Raw genomic sequence first — 17,493 nt, 5'->3', positions numbered from 1 at the left:
ATACCTGCCTTCTTTAGCAATTGGCTCAAGGACTGCCTGTAATGCCCAGTCCACCAACTTCTGAATCCCCTTCCTGGCCAGAAAGAAAAGGGAGTCATCCAAGAGGCAGGTGAACCGGCAGGATCCAGGTTGACTTCCAAGGTTATATGGGGGTGGTTTGGAGCTCATGTTCTGTTTTATCAATTGGGTCAAGTTTATTTTTAGTTCTTTAATTCAAAAGGGCAGGAAACTATCACGCCACTAAATTTGGCCACTGTGATTGGAGGGAGTTTTAGGCCAGAAAAGTAAATTCAGAGACTGCAGCCTGAAGACTTCAGACTAGAGTCTACATCTGGATGAGCTGATCTGATTCTAAGCCAAGTTGCAATGGTCTCTTAAAGGTCACAGGGGCACCGTGGTCCACGCACAGGGAGCACAAGGTCAAAAAAGGGAAGAAGGTGGCACTTGGGTGATGTGACCACGCTTTCCTTGAATTTGTGATGTCTAGAGGAGAAGGAACTGGGAAGAGTCAGACCTGCATCATGGGCTTCAGAAGAGTGGATTCTAATGAACTCTGAGGAAGGGTAAATGAGGCCCAGTAAGACTGGGAAGTTAGGCTTAGTCTATGAAGTAAGACAGTAAAGGCCAAAGGAAAATGGGAAATCTCGAAAGAAGCTGTGGCAGATACACAGAGAGACAGATTCAGGAAAGAAGAAGCATCTCCAGAAACTATGAGATCAGTGATAGGTTAAAGCCCAGAATAAGCTGAGATTTGGGAGATGCACCCAAAATAATAACCAGGTGTTCTTGAGTAGGTTGCCAAAAAAGCCCCAAAAATGGTGTGGGGAGACCTATGAGGAGAGAGTGGGGCATCAGAGCAACTTGGCAACTTCAGTAGAGAAGTCAAAATGGTCATCACAGCCATGCAATCAAACCCCACATCTTTGTTATGTGCATTGCAAGATGCTTTAAAAAGGGACATGGCATTGGTCAAACAGTTCTGACCACAATCCTTGTTCAACACAGACACACACACAAACACACGGGGATGTCCCTGGCTGACAATGAGAAGGAAAAACTTGGTAACTCCTATTTTGCATCTCAGAAACAACCACAGGTCTCTAGCTCAGTGGTTCTCAACCTTTTTAATGCCGCGACCCCCAACCGGTCGTAAGTCGAGGACTACTCAACCGGTCGTAAGTCGAGGACTACTCAACTGGTGCAGCACCGTTTGCAGAATGGGACTTTTGGCGGGCTCAGCAGGGCAGAGACAGCCTGGACAATTCCTATTGGCTTTTGAAAGCCAATAGAATTAGACTCTATTCAAGAGAGTCTATTCTATTGGCTTTCAAAAGCCAATAGAATAAAAGGGAGTAGCACAGCTAAGGAAAAGGGGAAAAAATGGCGGACTGCGTTGTTTGGCGACCCCCGTGAAATGGTCGTTCGACCCCAAATGGGGTCCCGACCCACAGGTAGAGAACCACTGCTCTAGCTGGTCATTCTTAGGACACCGAGGAAAAGAGAGAAGCGCAGTTGAGCAAAGCGAAGGGGAGGCTCAGAGAGCACTTAAACAAATTCAGGTCTCCCGAAGGCAGATGGATTATATCCTCAGCCACTCAGGGAAGAGCTGACTGCCCGACTACTCTCCAGAGTCTCTTGAGAAAGCAGGGAGGAGGAGCAGCTCCTACTTAGAAGAAAGATGCAAGAGAATCCAGGCAGACTTGAGTAGTGGCTGAAAGGCAAGAGAAGGAATGGAGGAAAGAGAAATCTGCAGTTCCCCATCTGGTTAGGAAAATATAAGACACAAATCTAGGATGGGAGTGAGGCAGTTTGGCAGTGGTCCATGTGAAAAGGATCCAGTGTCACCATCAGTTAAACATGAGCCAACAAAGTGATGTGGCTGCTCAAGATGCAAAGGCTGCACTGGGGACACTGGGGAGCAGCATCAAAAGGGAAGCCTGGCTTGGGAAGGAAGGCTTGAAGATTGGACACTAACCCACCATTATTTATGCTCCATACTTGAAAGAAGATCAGCAATCTGTAGCTGCAATCACCCCAAACTCAAGGGGGGGGACCCATTGAAGAAAGTCAAGAGTGCAGAGAAGAACAACTAAAATGATTAAAGCCCTGGAGACTAAAACATATGAAGAATGGTTGCAGGAATTGGGTGTGTCTAGTAGTCTAATGAAAAGAAAGACTAGGGGTGACATGATAGCACTTCCAATATCTAAGGGGCTACCACAAAGAAGAGGGAGTCAGTTCTCCAAAGCACCAGAAGGCAAGAGAAGAAGCGATGGGCGGAAGCTAGTCAAGGAGAGAAGCAACCTAGAACTAAGGAGAAATTTCCTGACACTGAGAACAATCAATCAGTGGAACAACTTGCCTTCAGAAGGTGTGGGTGCTCCATCGCTGGAGGTTTTCAAGAAGAGACTGGACAGCCATTTGTCTGGAATCGTATAAGGTCTTCTGCCAGAGCAGGGGGTTGGATTAGATGACCTCCAAAGTCCCTTTCAACTCTGTTATTTTGTTAAGAGCTTATTGAGGAAACCAACATGGCAGGCAAATGAGAAATGCTTGGTAATTGCAAAACAAATAACTCAGAGGTAGGGCCCATGAAGAGTTAGGACTCTCACACATTGAGCGATGAAATAAGGTGGCTTTTTGTGTCAATTAATTAGGGCTTGCAAAGTGGGTTAGTTTCTAAGAGCTAAACAGGTACCAGGCTAATTACTGGCTCAGGTGCTTTAGTGAATCCTTGACCACCTCGTCCCTCCCGAGTGAGTTTCCTCTCCCCCGATATTCAAATGGCCCTCACCCCAGTGGCAGGATTCAAATATGTGAACAACCAGTTCTCTGTGAGGATGCCGCTTCTGGAAGTCCATTCTGGGCCTGGGCAACAAGAAATTAGCTATGGGTTCTGCCAAAGTGCTGCAAACTGGCTGAATCCCACCACTGCTTCACCCTACTGGAGCCTTGGAGGACCTTGAAGAACTGGCTCTTCGCATCAGCCCTCGGAAGCCCCTCTTCTTCTTTGCTCTGGTCTGGGTCAGTCATTTCTGCCATTTTATTCTTTTTTGTTGTTTTTGAATGCTTTTAATAATTTGTAAATTGCCCAGAGTTGCTGGGAGTCAGGTAGCATATGCACGATGGTGGTGGTAGTGGTGATGGTGATGATGAAGATGATGATGACAACAACGACATGACAGCACCAACCCCAAATAGAAGCCAACGCCTGAATTTACTGTTTGGGTTCCCATGCTTAAATGCAGCCAGAGAGTTTCTGGCCAGGGGATCACAGCCAAAATCTTAACAAACTGGGTGAAGTAAGACAGCACCTTAACCCTGATTCCTTTGCTTGGACAGAACATGTTGGATTCCTTTGCTTGGACACAACTGCAATTGCCTTTGATCCTGAGTTTTAGGGGTGCAGGAAGCTTGGCACTGCTGACCCTCAGCTGAGCACCGTGGACCTAACTGTGATGTCCCTTCAGTCCCCAGAAACAGCAGAGCAGATGTCCTCTTCCTGCTGCGCGGAGCTATGCCACGTGAAAAATCCTGCCTCATCTGTGGTGGGTGGGAGAGGACCTTGCCAAGGAGAACTGTTTGGGTGGATTTCCCCCCTTCTCTCGGAAACCAACTGTGACAAAAATCAAAGACGTTGCATATTAGCAAAGATGGGACTGTCAAACTGCCAAGAAAAACAAAATGAGCATTCCCGGAAAACTAACTAGCTAGTAGAAGAGGCTCACTGAGTATTTCTTTTAGCCTGGCATCAGGATCTGGTGCTTTTCGAGACAATGAATTAAGGCGTTAGAAAAGGAAGCACATCCCTGAAGTCTAAGTAGCTGCTCAGCCTCTGTCCCAGGGGTCTCCCTTTAGTCTATGCCTAGTGCTCTGTAGAAAAATTCAGCTACAGCACAGAGGAAGAAGGAGTTGCAGTGATAAGAGCCTCAGATCCTGTGTCTCCTCCTCTTAGGTGGCCCATGGGGTTCTCATGACCTGCAATGATCAGGACAAGTTTGGTTCTTGCAAAGGTGACAAGACAGACGTTGAGCCTTGGGTGAATGGCTTTCCTTTCTCCACAACATTTCACTGTCCTGATCCAGTTCAAGAACCCACATCCAGACAGCCCAATAATCTGTGCCCTCTGGCTGACCCTGACTCTGGAGTGACAGTCACCTCTTCATGGTGACCTGTCAACATTCCACCCAAGACTGGCCTCTGAGACTATCAGTCAGTTCCTCAGTTGCTCAGTTATCTCCACAAGGACAGAAACTCTTTGGACCTGAGCAATAACTTGGATCATCACTTACTTTGTCCGTAACTTTAGATTATGGTTCTGACACCACTATGCTACGTACTCGTAGAGGGTTATACCAGGTAGGTCTTGTGTGACCTCTCAGAACTGGTGCTATGTGTTCTCTACCAGAGAATCTTAGTTCCCCTTGCGGTTCCAAGAAAGAAAAAATAGCCTAATGGCTGCACACAGCCCCATTCACTTCCTCCTCACCTCTTAGCCAACTGATCACCTTCTTCCACTAAGGAAAATGACTGTGAATGCCTAGATCTCTTGGTCTTGGAGAGAGATCAGAGTAGATCTGCAGTAAAGAAGGAAGAAGGCACTGTTCAGCTGTGGTTCTTTCTAGGAACTCCAAAAGTTCCCTTCTGACCTACCAACACTGACCAATTGACTAAGTGACCACACAGAATAAGTGACCAACACTGCTCGTTTCAGAAGAGAGGTTGATCTCAGGCTGCTAATAGCACTTAGCAACAGCACTTAAGACTTATATACAGTACCGCTTCACAGTCCTTTACAGCCCTCTCTAAGCAATTTACAGAGTCAGCCTGTTGCCCCCAACAATCTGGGTTCTCATTTTACCAACCTCGGAAGGATGGAAGGCTGAGTCAACTATGAGCTGGTGAGAATCAAACTGTCGAACTGCTGGCAGTTGGCAGTCAGCAGAAGTAGCCTGCCATTCTGCCTTCTTTTTTTTTTTAATAATTTTTTATTTTTCCAAACTCTCCCCCATACATATACCGTGATATTTATCAGATGTTAACATACATTCTTTTTACATTCTTATATATAAGATACTTTTAATAAAATGAAATAAATACATACACATGACTTTTGGTGTTGCTTGCCCATTTCCCCTTTCACTGCATCCACATTCCTTCTTCTCTACCTTCTTTCTCCCTTTCTTCTCTTCCCTACTTCCCTCTTCTTCCTCTCCTCTTCTCTTTCCTTCACCACTCTCCTCCCCTTTCTCCCCACTTCTCCTCCAACCTTCCTACTTCCTTCTCCCCTCCTTTACTCTTTTCTCTCTCCTCTCCTTTCATCCCTCTCATCCCTCTTCAGATACAATTCAGGGGTAATGTCCGAGCAACTCCTCTCTCCAAATTTCCCTATCTGTATTATATACAATAAGATTAATGTTTTCTTACATTAATACTTCTATTTATCTAACCTTCTCGGTATATACTTCTATAAATATTTATACATACAGTATTGAATTTATACAATTCAATACTGTGTCGCCTGGGCCTCCCTCCTTATCTGCTCCTTCTTCTTCCATCTAAACTGATGCCATTCTTCCTTCTAACCACTGCACCACCACAGCTCTGAAGACAATACCAGAGGTGTTCCCGCATCACAAGAACCCAGAGGTCTCTTCTTGGCCAGACCCTTTGCAACCCACAACTTTCTGATATTGAGGATGCCTTGATTGTCACAATGACCGGTTTTATGAATCAGAACAAACCAAATGGAGGACTATTTTCTTTTGGTTTAGTACGTTGTGTGAAGCCAACCATTGTAGCTTCTAAACTATGATTAATGGTTTTTTTTTTATTACAGTTGGATGTGATGTATAAAGCCAACCAATATCTCTGGGTGGAAGATGGAGGGTCTGTGAATACATGCCCCCTCTTCCAAGAATACACACATGCCCTTCCTGTGCAAGATGTCAACCTTCCTACCCCCCTCTGCAACCAACAGACAGGAGCAACAATTTGGCACCTAGAAAGTCTGCATCTCCTTTGTTAACTCCCAATCGTGGCTAGATTCACAAAACATCTCGAGCTAGATCAGGTGAAGACTAGCAAACGCCTTCACACAACATACCAAGCTTGGTTATTGTTGAGTTCAGTTAGTTTGTTATGGCTTAGCACGTTGTGTTATTCCAGCATATTTGGTTAGTTCATAGTTCGATGTACGGTGTGAACTCAAAAAATGGAAATGAAAGTACCCAGATTTAGCGTATCTAAATAGAGTCATTGTTTCTCCAGAAAGACACTAAAGAGGGACCATGTTGCTCCCACGTTGACGTAGGAGCTCTTTTAATGCTGCCTCCAAATGCACTGATTAACCCTCAAATCAAGCATATATTGGTGAACACCCACCGTCAGCCTTAAAAGCTCTAAAACGTGGACTGAAGCATCATGACTTCTCCTGAAAGGAGACCAAGGAATTAACGGTTGGAAAGGCGTGTATGATTTGCTCATTTCCATCTAAACGGAGGAAAAGGGTCTTAAAGTAAGACAAAGTTCAGAAGCAGAGAAGGAGTTCCAGATCCAGAGGCAACGACTGGCTGATGTCATGGAATAGCATACGATTAGAGAACCGAGCACCGAAGAGCAGCTAAAAAAAAGAGGAAACCGAGGACAACCATTTATACCTTCAAGAAAGAAGCATTCTGAAGTGATGACTATACACGCGAAGAGTTTGCTCCGCTGTCCGGCCTTTCACTGTTCTAACCATCTATAGGTTTTCTCCACTCCTGAGAAGGCAGAGAAGCCTCAGCAAAGAAGCCGGCGGCAGCAGCATGTTTTAAGTTCCAAATCAATGTCTAATTGAATGCCTATCAATTCTGGTTTATGGCTGACCATGAATGCTGCATCGAAAGAACGGTAAGAAAGAAAGGCAACTAGAAACCCAAAAGCCCCGATTTCCCATCTGGAATTGTGCTAGCATTGAAACGCCTCCCTCTCACCAACCCACCCCCAGGTTCAGGGCTGGGGAATTCCCTGTCCTGTGAGCTTTGAGGACAAACAGCAGGAAAGTGTGCTGGGAGCCATGCCTGGAAGGTAGGGTCAACACACGGCTGCTGAGTCCCGCTGTCCCCTGAGGGCATCCAACCTCTGCCAGAGTAAACAAAACCAGAGGAAAGAGGGGTTTTCTCCTCAAACAAGGGTTTGAACCCTAAACCCTTTCCTTTCCCCTCACCCCCCATCATGGCAGCTGTTGCTAAGACAGGCCAAGGAGGCCTGGCCAAGATCGGCTTCCCATCTCTTCTAGGTGGTGCAGCGGTTAGAGTGCAGTACTGCAGGCCACTTTAGCTGACTGTGTTCAGCAGGTCAGCGGTTCAAATCTCACCGGCTCAAGGTTGACTCAGCCGTCCATCCTTCCGGGGTTAGGTAAAATGAGGACCCAGATTGTTGGGGGCAATGTAAATATATATACACATTGCTTACTGGTGTACACCGCTTAGAGAGTGCTTGCACTTAAAGCGGCATATAAGTCTCATAAATAAATAAATAAAATAAATAAGAGTCTGCCAGATAGCCTTGGTGACAAGTGCAGAGGTGGGGGGAACCAGACTTCAGGTCCCAAGGGAGCCTCCGCATCTGTCAGGGGTCTGGAATTACGACCTGACCAAACCTCCCTGTTCTGGAAAACTGACAACCGGAAGACTCAGAAACCAGACAGGGCCGTTTTATTTTATAGCCTTTGATGAGCATCCCAAATGCTGAAAACCAGATCTGATCCCAAGCCAGATCTCCACTATTAAAATTTCTAGTTCCAGGGTGCATCAAATCCAGAGAGAGCACTGCATGAATTACATCTTTTGTGCTGCAAAAGAGCTTCACCTGTAATTAATTTTCTGACTGTCCTAACCAATGTCCCCGGATCCTCAGAGCCTGCAGCCCTGCTCTTTCGGAGGCGAAGGCGCTTTTGAGGTGCACTTTTGATTAGTTCACCAACTGCTCTTCCTCAGAAACCGCCTCCTATGAAGACTGGCCATGGTCTCCCCTTCCCTCCTCTCAGATGGCTCAGGGTGGACCTTCTGACCAAACAGGGTTTGAATGGGGGATGCTCTGGACCCTCTTCTGCTCCGCCAATGCATTCGAGGCCTCCATGTGCTGGGGAGGAGGAGCCTTCTCAAACGAGGGACTCCCCCCTGCCTGTTGGAGACCGTCAATTGCTACAGGCAAAGGCAAGATCCCACGTGAGCATGGCACAGGCACAGACATACAGAGAGAGAGAGAGAGGAGAGAAAGGGAGAGAGAGAGAGAGGGAGGGAGGGAGGGAGGGAGGGAGGAGAGAGAAGGAGGGAGGGAGGGAGGGAGAGAGAGAGGAGAGAAAGGGAGAGAGAGAGAGGGAGAGAGAGAGGGAGGGAGGGAGAGAGAGAGGAGAGAAAGGGAGAGAGAGAGAGGGAGGAGGGAGGGAGGGAGGGAGAGAGAGAGAGAGGAAAGGGAGAGAGAGAGAGGGAGAGAGAGAGGGAGGGAGGGAGAGAGAGAGAGAGGAGAGAAAAGGAGAGAGAGAGGGAGAGAGAGAGGGAGGGAGGGAGGGAGGAGAGACAAGGAGGGAGGGAGGGAGGGAGGGAGGGAGAGAGAGAGAGAGCGCTACCAGCCAGAAGTCAACAGTTATTTCGACCCAGGCAGAAAATGCAGCATTTGGGATTATGGTTTCCACTGGTACCCAGAGACAAATGGCTATTAGGGGAGGGTGTGTGTGCGCTAGATCAGACTGGGAAGCACACAAAATCTCCACTGCTTAGGCTGCTGCATGTGCTGGCTGCCTCCCCCACCCCACCCCTTCCCAAATCTGCCTTCTGAAACAGCTGCTCAACTGGCCTCAAGGCGGGACTGGGGAGAAGGTGGTTTAGCTGGGGAAAGCAGGCCAGACAGGAGGGAAGTGTGAAGTGTGAAGCAGATGTGTGACCTCTTAGCATTCTCCTGGCCTCCTCTTAGCATTCCCCCCCCTCCAGTGCCTAGAGATGCCTATTTTCTCCCACCCTGAGCCTAACGTTTGGATCTGCCTGCCCAAAGACAGTAGTAAAGGATGCCCGTTTTTTCTCTCTCCTCCAAAGCCACCCACCACCCGTGTCTTCCACTCTCGCTGGTGGGGCTGGATAATCAAAGCTATTCAGAACAAGAAAGTCCTAAAAGGGGGGGGGGCACTGCGAATCAAGTGGTCCCATCTCTAATGTGAGAATATACATCAGACTTGCAGGATCTGTTCCATTTTCAAGATGACCCTTTTCTTTTCAAGCATCGTCGGAATTAGCTTCTCCATCACAATGGCCCTATCAGCTCTTTGAGGATGGTGTGAAATCCAGCTACGGGGCATCTTAAACAAACTCCGTTTTGTACACACATCTCCTGAATGCTTTAACTTAGCTGAAGTAACACAATCTGGACTCCTCGGCAGAAAAGCACCAGAGGAGGAGCTCCTGACGGGAAGGCAACCCGACGGTTACTATCCAATTGCAACAGCATCCCGGCTTCCTGCAAGTAAAGTGATCCTGGCAAAGGAGAAAACCTATCAAGAAATGAAAATCTTCCGTAAACTAAAATCCTGCATTTATGATGATCTCAGTGGACCACCTCGCCTCCCAGAGTTGTGAGTGCTCCATCGCTGGAGGTTTTCAAGAAAAGACTGGGCAGCCCTTTGTCCGGAATGGTGGAGGGCAGTGTAGCTCAACCTTGGCTACTTGAAGAGGTGTAGACTTCTGGGAATTGAAGTCCGCACCTCTTAAACTTGCCAAGGTTGAGAAACACTGGTGTGGGGTCTTCTGCTTGAGCAGTAAGTTGAGCTCAAAGACCTCCAAGGTCCCTTCCAGTCCTAGGATTCTACCTTTCTATGTTTTCCTTCAAAGGAACTCAGCAAAATGGCTACCGCACCAACTCAGATGCTATCATGCTAACCCCGTTGACCTGTTTTGACCTGTTGCATTCAATCCATCATGGGGGGGGGATATTTCCCTGGGTAAATACTGTAGAGAAAAGAGGGTTTACAAGCCCAAGAAGACAATACCAGAACCCACCATGACATTCCTGGCAATGGCACCAAGAATCCCCCTCGCGTGAAATTCCACCCCTTTCACCTTTGCACAAGAGAAACGGCGGAAAAGCCCCCACCCCCACCATTTTTCCTTTAAGGTATATTTTACCTCGCAGCCAAACATCTTTCAGAAATGGCTAACAGAATAAAATATTCACATTACAAACAAACAAATCAGAGCAGCGGCCAAAAAAAAAGAAAAGAGCCCCAGCCTCAAAAGAAGTAAACAAGGTTGCAAATCAGTCCAGCATGTTATTAAAACAAGAGGAGTTTTGTAATTTCATATTTGAAACACAAACACAATTTAAATTATGGCAGGATCCCTGATGGGCCCCTCAGGTTAGATCCTTTTTTGTATAGAAAACTGCTGAGCACCCACTGGGGGGGGGGGAACCCAATTCACCAGCCCCAAAGCCTTGCCTACAAGTGCAAAGCACCCGCCCTCTCTCCCCCCTCTCTCACAAACTAGAGCAAACCATCCATTTCTCCTTGAAGAAGCAAGCCAGGATGAGGAGCAACTCCTTGGAGCAGGCTGCCTCCTCCCCCATCCTCTGCCCCCCAGATGACTGACAGAAAGAGAGAGGAAGCAGTGGGGGGGAGCACCTCAATTAGCCTCATGTTAAGGCGGCTTCTTCCGCTTCCCCTTCCGCTTCACCAGCCACCCCCACATCCTGGATGCTGACAGGGGGGCCGTCCACTGCTGTTCAGAGGCCAGGCAGCTGGGGAGGGAGGGGAAGGGGCTGCTGCCTCTTTGAGCTTCCTCCCAGCTCTCCAGCACCCATTGGGGTGAAAGTGCTCCCTTCCCAAGTAGAAGAAGGAGCAGCTCAGCCGGAAGAGGGAGGCCCTACGCATTCAGCCTGCCAGAGGCCAAATAAAGAGTCGCTAAGCCCAACCACCAGGAAGACGGAGCAGAAGAGCTGCTGCGCAGGGCACTGTGCTTGGAGTCTCTTGTGGGCAGCAATCAAGCTTACAAAATGCCCCCCCCCCAGAGAACCTCTCCTCCTTGCCACAGGATCCCACTGGACAAGCAACCCAGTTGCCCCAGAAAAGGCCAAGGTGATGGAGACACACTAAGTCAGCCCCAGCCGGACTGAGAGCGGCCCTCGGCACGCGGCAGGATGCAGGCCTCACTCCTGAAGGCCCCTTTGCTTTAAAAATGAGGGAGCCTTCATGGCTACGCCACACCAGCAGGCTCTGAGCTTTTCAGGGATTTGCACACAAGACAAAAACACATATCTTGAGCTTGTAACTCACCCTGACACTGGAAGCCTTGCTTTCCAAATCCCCTGCAAAGGAAAAAAAAAAAAAACACCACGTTAGAATTCATTCACTGCCAAGACGCTCCTCTTTAATGTGGCTTCGGCATCTCCTGGTGAGCCTTTAACGAGGCTCAGCACAAGTGGGAGAAAAAGCCAAAAGCCACATTTTATTGAACGAGAGGAAGATGACAAGAGAAACAAAGGAAGAGGTTACAAAGGTGGCCTTGAGTACAATGGTTGTGCTGGACAATGGCAGCCTTCCCCAACCTGGTGCCCCACTTCTGTGTTGGACCACAATTGTCTGAGTTCCGTCCAGCACGGCTGCTGACCCAGCTGGCCGAGGCACACGGCAGTTGTCGCCCAGTAATTGGGAAGGTCGGAAATGGACCCGAGCAGGGCAGCCACCGCAGAGAAGAGGGAGAGGGAGACATCCCTTGGTTCCTCCTGAGCAGGAGCTGACAGGAGACAGACATAGACAACTCCTGCGGGCTGAGAAGGCACCACTGTAGGACCCTCCCAGGATCTTTGCAAAGAAGGGGGAACTTAGCGGACTTCAGCCTGGTCCAGGAAAGAATATCTTTTAAACCAGTGGTTCTCAACCTTTCTAATGCCGCGACCCCATAATACAGTTCCCCATGTTGTGGTGACCCCCAACCACTTATACATCACCGGGTGCCAGGGGCGTGGCCAAAGAAAAGGGGGGAAAATGGCAGACAGGCTTGTTTGGCGACCCCCGTGAAATGGTCGTTCGACCCCAAATGGGGTCCCGACCCACAGGTTGAGAACCACTGTTTTAAACCAACACTTGGCTGTGGGAATCACTGATCCTGCACAAGCCAAGCGATCCTTGTTGAGGGTGCATATATAGCACATGCTGGAGAGCCCCCAGCTAAGGAAATGATATTCACCTCATCTTTTTCCCTAAAATTGCAGATGATGGCAAGCTAAGACGATCTGGCACAGGGTTAAAGAACAGATCCCCCTCCTCCCACCCGCCATGAGTTTTCTCCATCATGTTCAGATCCCCGCTGTGTTGGGGAATCGATGTTCAGGTCCGGAGGACCAGCGTGGGGGAGGGGGGGGCGTTTTCCCCTCCTGGAAGCAGCTCGCTTGGCCCAAGAGTTTCAAAGGAAGCCGGGTCTCTGGCTGAAGGAGGCCATCACGCTTGGCCACAATACGGTCTGTTTGGCCTCTCCCTGTAGGCTATACAGCCCTTCTGACTTAATTCACCTTAACTGCGACTCCGAGGACCCCTGGCCCAAACCTGGAAAAAAGTTGCAGGGGCACCCAAGTGGGGAAGGCTGTCAGTGGGGAAGGGCCTCTCCGGAGCAGCTTTCCACACCGAGCAGCCCTCAAGGCGCGAGCTGGCCGCGGACAACGGAACGTGTAGTAGCCCCAGCCTGCTCGGAGGGCTCCAGGTTGGGGAAAGCCTGGCAGGGCGAAGGCAGCCGGCTGGGCAGACGGGGCGGGGGGAGGCGGGGAGGGGGGACCGGACAGCCGGCCTGAGAAGCGGGAGGCGAAAGTTACCCCCTTTTCCACGAGGGCGGAGGGGAAGCGTCCTGTCCCGACCCCCCCACCCCGAGCGGGCGAGGACCAAGGGCGCACCGCGCAGGGAGGGAGGGAGCGGGGCGAGCCGACGGGCCGAAGCCGGGGCAGGGAGGGGCGAGCGAGGGTCCTCCCCCCCGCCGGGCGCCTCACCAGATGAAGTCGGTGCAGTGGCTGCAGAAGGTGGGCTGCTTGAAGAAGCGGGCGGTGAACTTGTGGTTCTTGACCTCGTGCACGTTCTTCTGGCGAAGGGCGCCTTTGCGGGCGAAGCGGACCGGGCCCTCCTCGCCCTCCGGCCCGGGGGGAGCCGGGGGCGCCGTCGCCGTCTCAGCAGCCGGCTCGGCCATGCCGCCGCTCCTGCCGCCGCCGCCGCCGCTGCACCGATGCCGCCGAGCTGCCTGGCGCGGCCGCCGCTCCGCCCGCTGGTGCTGAAGCTGCGGCGGCGACACCTCTGGCCGCCACTGGGCAGAGGCAGCGCCGAGCCTTGGGCGCCCGCCCCGCCCCCCGCGCCGCCTCCCCCCCCCGCCGCCCGCATCTTCCGCCGCCCTCGCGCCGCCCCGGGACCCCCCGCGCGCGACCCCGCCCGGGACCGGCGCCCCCTCCCCCCCCCCGTCCGGCACCCCGAGAGGAAGGGAGGGCGGCGGCGGCGGCGACGAGCGGGCTGAAGGAAGGCAACCCGGAGGGCGGCCCCGGAGAAATCGGCCCGAGGGGGGCACGGGGCCCGGGGAGAAAAGTCGGGGTTCCGGTGGCCTCTGCGGGGTGCCGGGAGAGCTTTCCGTCCGGGGCCCCTTTGTGCTGCAGGCCCTGCGTGGCAGAGGAGGCACCCTAAGCTGCCTTCTGGCTAGGTTTGCACTTGAACCTGCGTGGACAGGATCCGAACTCAGGACCCAGAGGGTGGGCATTGTGTGAATGCAGCCAGGAGTCCCGAATAAGGCCCGGTCAGAGCGCCGCTCTGGAACCCAGGGATAGGGATGGATGTGGCTAAAAAATCAAGATGGCAGCGCAAGATGGTAACCACATTACCACCCGGTTTTGATGTGCCTGTCACACCTCTGGGTCCACAGGGCCGTCTCCTGCAGGCGGGTCCCAGAAGCCCCTGCCGGCCACAGTGGTTCCAAGGGCTGCTGAGGCTCTTCCAAGGTTCAGAGCAGCCGGATCAGCCCCAGAAGCCTTTCTCGAGCTGGACTCTGCGGGCCATAAATCACCCAAATCCGAAGCCTGGCAGCAGAAGGGCTGCTTTCAGCCACAGGTTTTTGGCTGTGCTTTTTTTTCCTGCCTAAGGAAAGGGGGGAGTGGGCGCCAAAGGCCTCCCAAAGAGGGGCTGTTGCCCCCAGCCAGTGGACCCCCTCCTGCTCAGGCCCAGAGGCTGAGTTGCTGCCTCCCATCCCGCTGTCAGAGCTGGGCCCTCAGCTCAGCAGTAAACCTCTCTCTAGGACTCAGGAGCAGAAAAGAAGCTTCCGGACGTGTAGGTCTCCAGTCTCCCCTGTACTGCTTCTCGGCTCTGCCCAGAGATGATGGGTCTTCCTGGCTTTCTTTTCCTTCCAGGATGAGACCAGGTGTAGGACCAGCTTCTTAGCAACTGGTGCTTTGGACTGCAAACAAAAAGAAACAAACCAAAATTCATTGTTCTATAAGTGTCTCCCTCCCTCTCTGTCTCTCTCTCTCTCTTTTTCTCCCTCTCCCCCTCTCTCTGTCTCCTTCTACCTCTTTCCGTGTCTCCCTCTCCCCCTCTCTCCCTCTCCTCTCCCCCTTTTTCTCCCTACTCTCTCCCTCTCCGCTTCTCTCTCTGTCTCCCTCACACCTCCCTCCCCACTCTCTCCCTTTCCTCCCCCCCCTCCTCTCTCTCCCTCTCCCTTTCTCTGACTCCTCCTCTCTCCCTCCCCCTTAGCTTCCAAATAATACATTGTTGAAAAATATATTTCTGTAGTGTAGTGGTATGTAATACTTTCCAAATTTAAGTTTGGGTATTTTTTTACTGTTTCACGGTGAGGGCAAGTGGCAGAACAAAAGAGCTTTGCCACTGAGGAGCACCTGAGATCCCTCCGAGGCCTCTTGGGGGGGGGCGGGGGAAGTAGGCTGAGAAGCTCATCTTGGTTTTCTTCTAACATGGAGTCCCTTCCCGCCCCCCCTCTCCCTTCTGGTGGCCTTGCAAATGGCTCCCCTTCTGTCTCTTCCCTCATAAATGGGCACCAGCGCGGCTTCCTTACAAATATAGAGCTTGCTAAACTTTGTAGATTAAAAATAAATAGAGTGGAAATTAATATAAATGATAATTGATGCGTGCCAGTTCAGTTTGACTAACGAAGGCAGCTTCTGGACCGGCGTGTGGTAACGAGGGAATCATTTCGCCAGCAAATCTCCTCTTGTTACCACTGAAGGATGCGTGAATGAACCATCCAAGTGGGCAATGACTCTCTCGTAGCTTTCCCAATGGACGGCAGCATACACACACCTGGCCAAGAATCGAACATCTGGACTCCACAGAAGGCAGATCTGTTGCTGAGGCTTTGCTGTGGAATAAACTGAGCCTCCATCTTCAGAGACAAGAAGCCTGAATTTTTAGGGGCTGCATGAAGGAAAGGCTGTGGGGTCCCCAGAAATTTATGGGTTTTCTTGGTAACACTGGAACAAAACATTACAGGCGCAACTAGTACAGCTCTTTTTAATTTAATGGTAACAACACACTGCAAACAGGTGAGCCCCCCCTGTTTTGCTCCTCCTTGCCAAGCAATCGGGGGCTGAAGAGAGAGAGGGGAAGGCAGTGGTGAGAGAGAGAGAGAGATGCCCTTTGAGAAATCCCAAATTCTGCAAAAGCCAAACAGGCTTCCTGAGAACATTCAGGGCTGATGTTTTACAAGCCAGTGACTCTATCCTTGTGCACATCTATTTTGTCCCAGATTTTACTTCACCAGGTGGAGCAGGCCAGCTTTGTCCCTTTTTACAGGTGACCCACGGTTGTGACCACCATCTGGACTTTTTGGGGGGGCCTCTCTGCAGACAGTCTTGTAGCCAGCCAAGGTGAATGAGGAACGGATAAGAAGAGTCGACTGGCACCCTTTGATCAGGACCCCAAAAACTGGGTGCAACACCTGGGTTGGTGGTGATAGGTGCTCAGAGGAGCAAAAAGACCTGGGAAAGTCTTTGCTGCCAACCCAAGTCCATCCAGAGTTTTGCAGCTAAGATCTAATCGTCCTCCTCCTCCTTTGCGTGAAGTTTTAAAAGTTTCCTAACTGGGAAGGTGAGTTCCTTCTGGAAATCAAGAGGTTTTTAAATCAAGATTATCAAACCACTCTGCCAGAAGATAGAAGGCTGGGAATTGCAGTCATCCTACAGTATTATCCCAGAAAAGCATACTCATAGACGCAAGAATTTGACAGCTCAACTTTCTGAGTGGGTGTAAGGTACAGTTTGAGCCTGCAAGATATTCTCCCCCCCCCCCATTGATCCATGAAACATAGCAGAGCCAGCAGGAGGGGGAAACAGACCCAGAATGCTCCTTAAAGGAGCAAATGCTGCTGCTTTTGTTGAAAAATTGCTCATTCTAGTAAATGTAAACAATTTAAGTAAGTTTTAAAGCCACCCTTCTAGCAAATTCACTCTGTGAGCTGAAAACAAAATCATTTTGAGCACGAAATTCTGGATTTTCAGTAAGAAGAGCAAAGACCTGTTTGAGTGCTTAATTCTTGGGCTGCAAGCTGTGTGGCTGTGTGCAGGTCCACCCTGTGTGGCCCATGGCTTGTTTTCCTTTCAAAGCCTGTTCCCCTGCCCTGCCCCCAGCTGTTTTGTCCGCACATTTGTGGAGTGATTGCAGCTTAGGAGTTCCCAGATAAAATGTGTTTCCCCCTTGACTTTCTGGTGAGAGGAGTTTCAAAGTCTGTTTGCCCAGAAGGGCTGAGGGAGAAGCCATCCATCAGCTTGGGAGGAGGCATCATCAAGACCAGCAGGAGATGAGGAGACTCTGAAGCCTTGGCCATTATTTGCAGTCTGCAAGGTCAAAAGAGACGCCGATGAACTCTCTGCCGTTTGCAGGGGGGTCTTCCTGGTGCCACCTTGCTGCCAAGAGGGCTTGGGGTGGATGATGGAGAATCTGTGAAGAGCAGACCTGTAGCTTGGGGGCCCCTGGATTCATGGCCACTGGGGGAGCCCAGCTTCTCAGGCCCCCCTGTCCTGAGAGACAGTTTGGAAACTGAGGTTGCTACAGAATGCAGCAGCTTGAGGCAAACATCTGGGAAGACTCATCGGTCTTGGGGGCTGCACTTGTCGTCCATAAGATTCCGGGCCCAATTGGAGGTGCTGGTTTTCACCTGGAAGGCCTTAACAAGGCTTGGCCACTGTGTCTTTGCAAGAGTCTCTACTGGCCAGGACCGACCTGCTCTGGGGTCAGTTTCTCAGTAGCAGCCCTTTTGTTACAGAGCCCCTTTAAGCCCCCGCCCCAGGAAGGGGAGCCCCCACTTCGCTTGATGTTACTCAGTTTTATGCTGTGACTTTATAATATTATTTTGCTGTTATTATGAAACAGCCTTGAGTTGTATGAAGTCAGGGTGGTATAGAAATCTGGCAATAAGGAAAACCAAGGAATTAGAGGCCTGAAGTACAAAGAAAAAGAAAAGGACACATAGCCAAAGCTGAGATGCAGCTCTC

General features: G+C 50.6%; 1 protein-coding gene across 2 annotated transcripts in view; it reads right to left on the bottom strand.

The window, feature by feature from the left end:
• The window catches only part of PRKCB (protein kinase C beta), a 206,926-nt gene extending 193,610 nt beyond the window's left edge, over positions 1–13,316 (bottom strand). Inside the window, exons 1-2 of one of the 2 annotated variants that reach the window (XM_039349688.1) lie at positions 13,006–13,316; positions 11,303–11,334 (exon numbers count right to left, since the gene is read on the bottom strand). In XM_039349688.1, the coding sequence (XP_039205622.1) occupies positions 11,303–11,334; positions 13,006–13,199 (226 nt within the window). In that variant the 5' untranslated portion in view covers positions 13,200–13,316. The remainder of the gene's footprint in view (positions 1–11,302; positions 11,335–13,005) is intronic. The other variant, XM_039349687.1, reaches the window with a different exon arrangement.
• Positions 13,317–17,493: the final 4,177 nt, after the last annotated feature.

The sequence above is a fragment of the Crotalus tigris genome, unplaced genomic scaffold (genome assembly GCF_016545835.1).
Source record: "Crotalus tigris isolate CLP2741 ecotype Arizona unplaced genomic scaffold, ASM1654583v1 scf7180000018301.7375997, whole genome shotgun sequence".
NCBI classification, from domain to species: Eukaryota; Metazoa; Chordata; class Lepidosauria; order Squamata; family Viperidae; genus Crotalus; species Crotalus tigris.
This window is presented reverse-complemented; position numbering and strand designations above follow the sequence as displayed.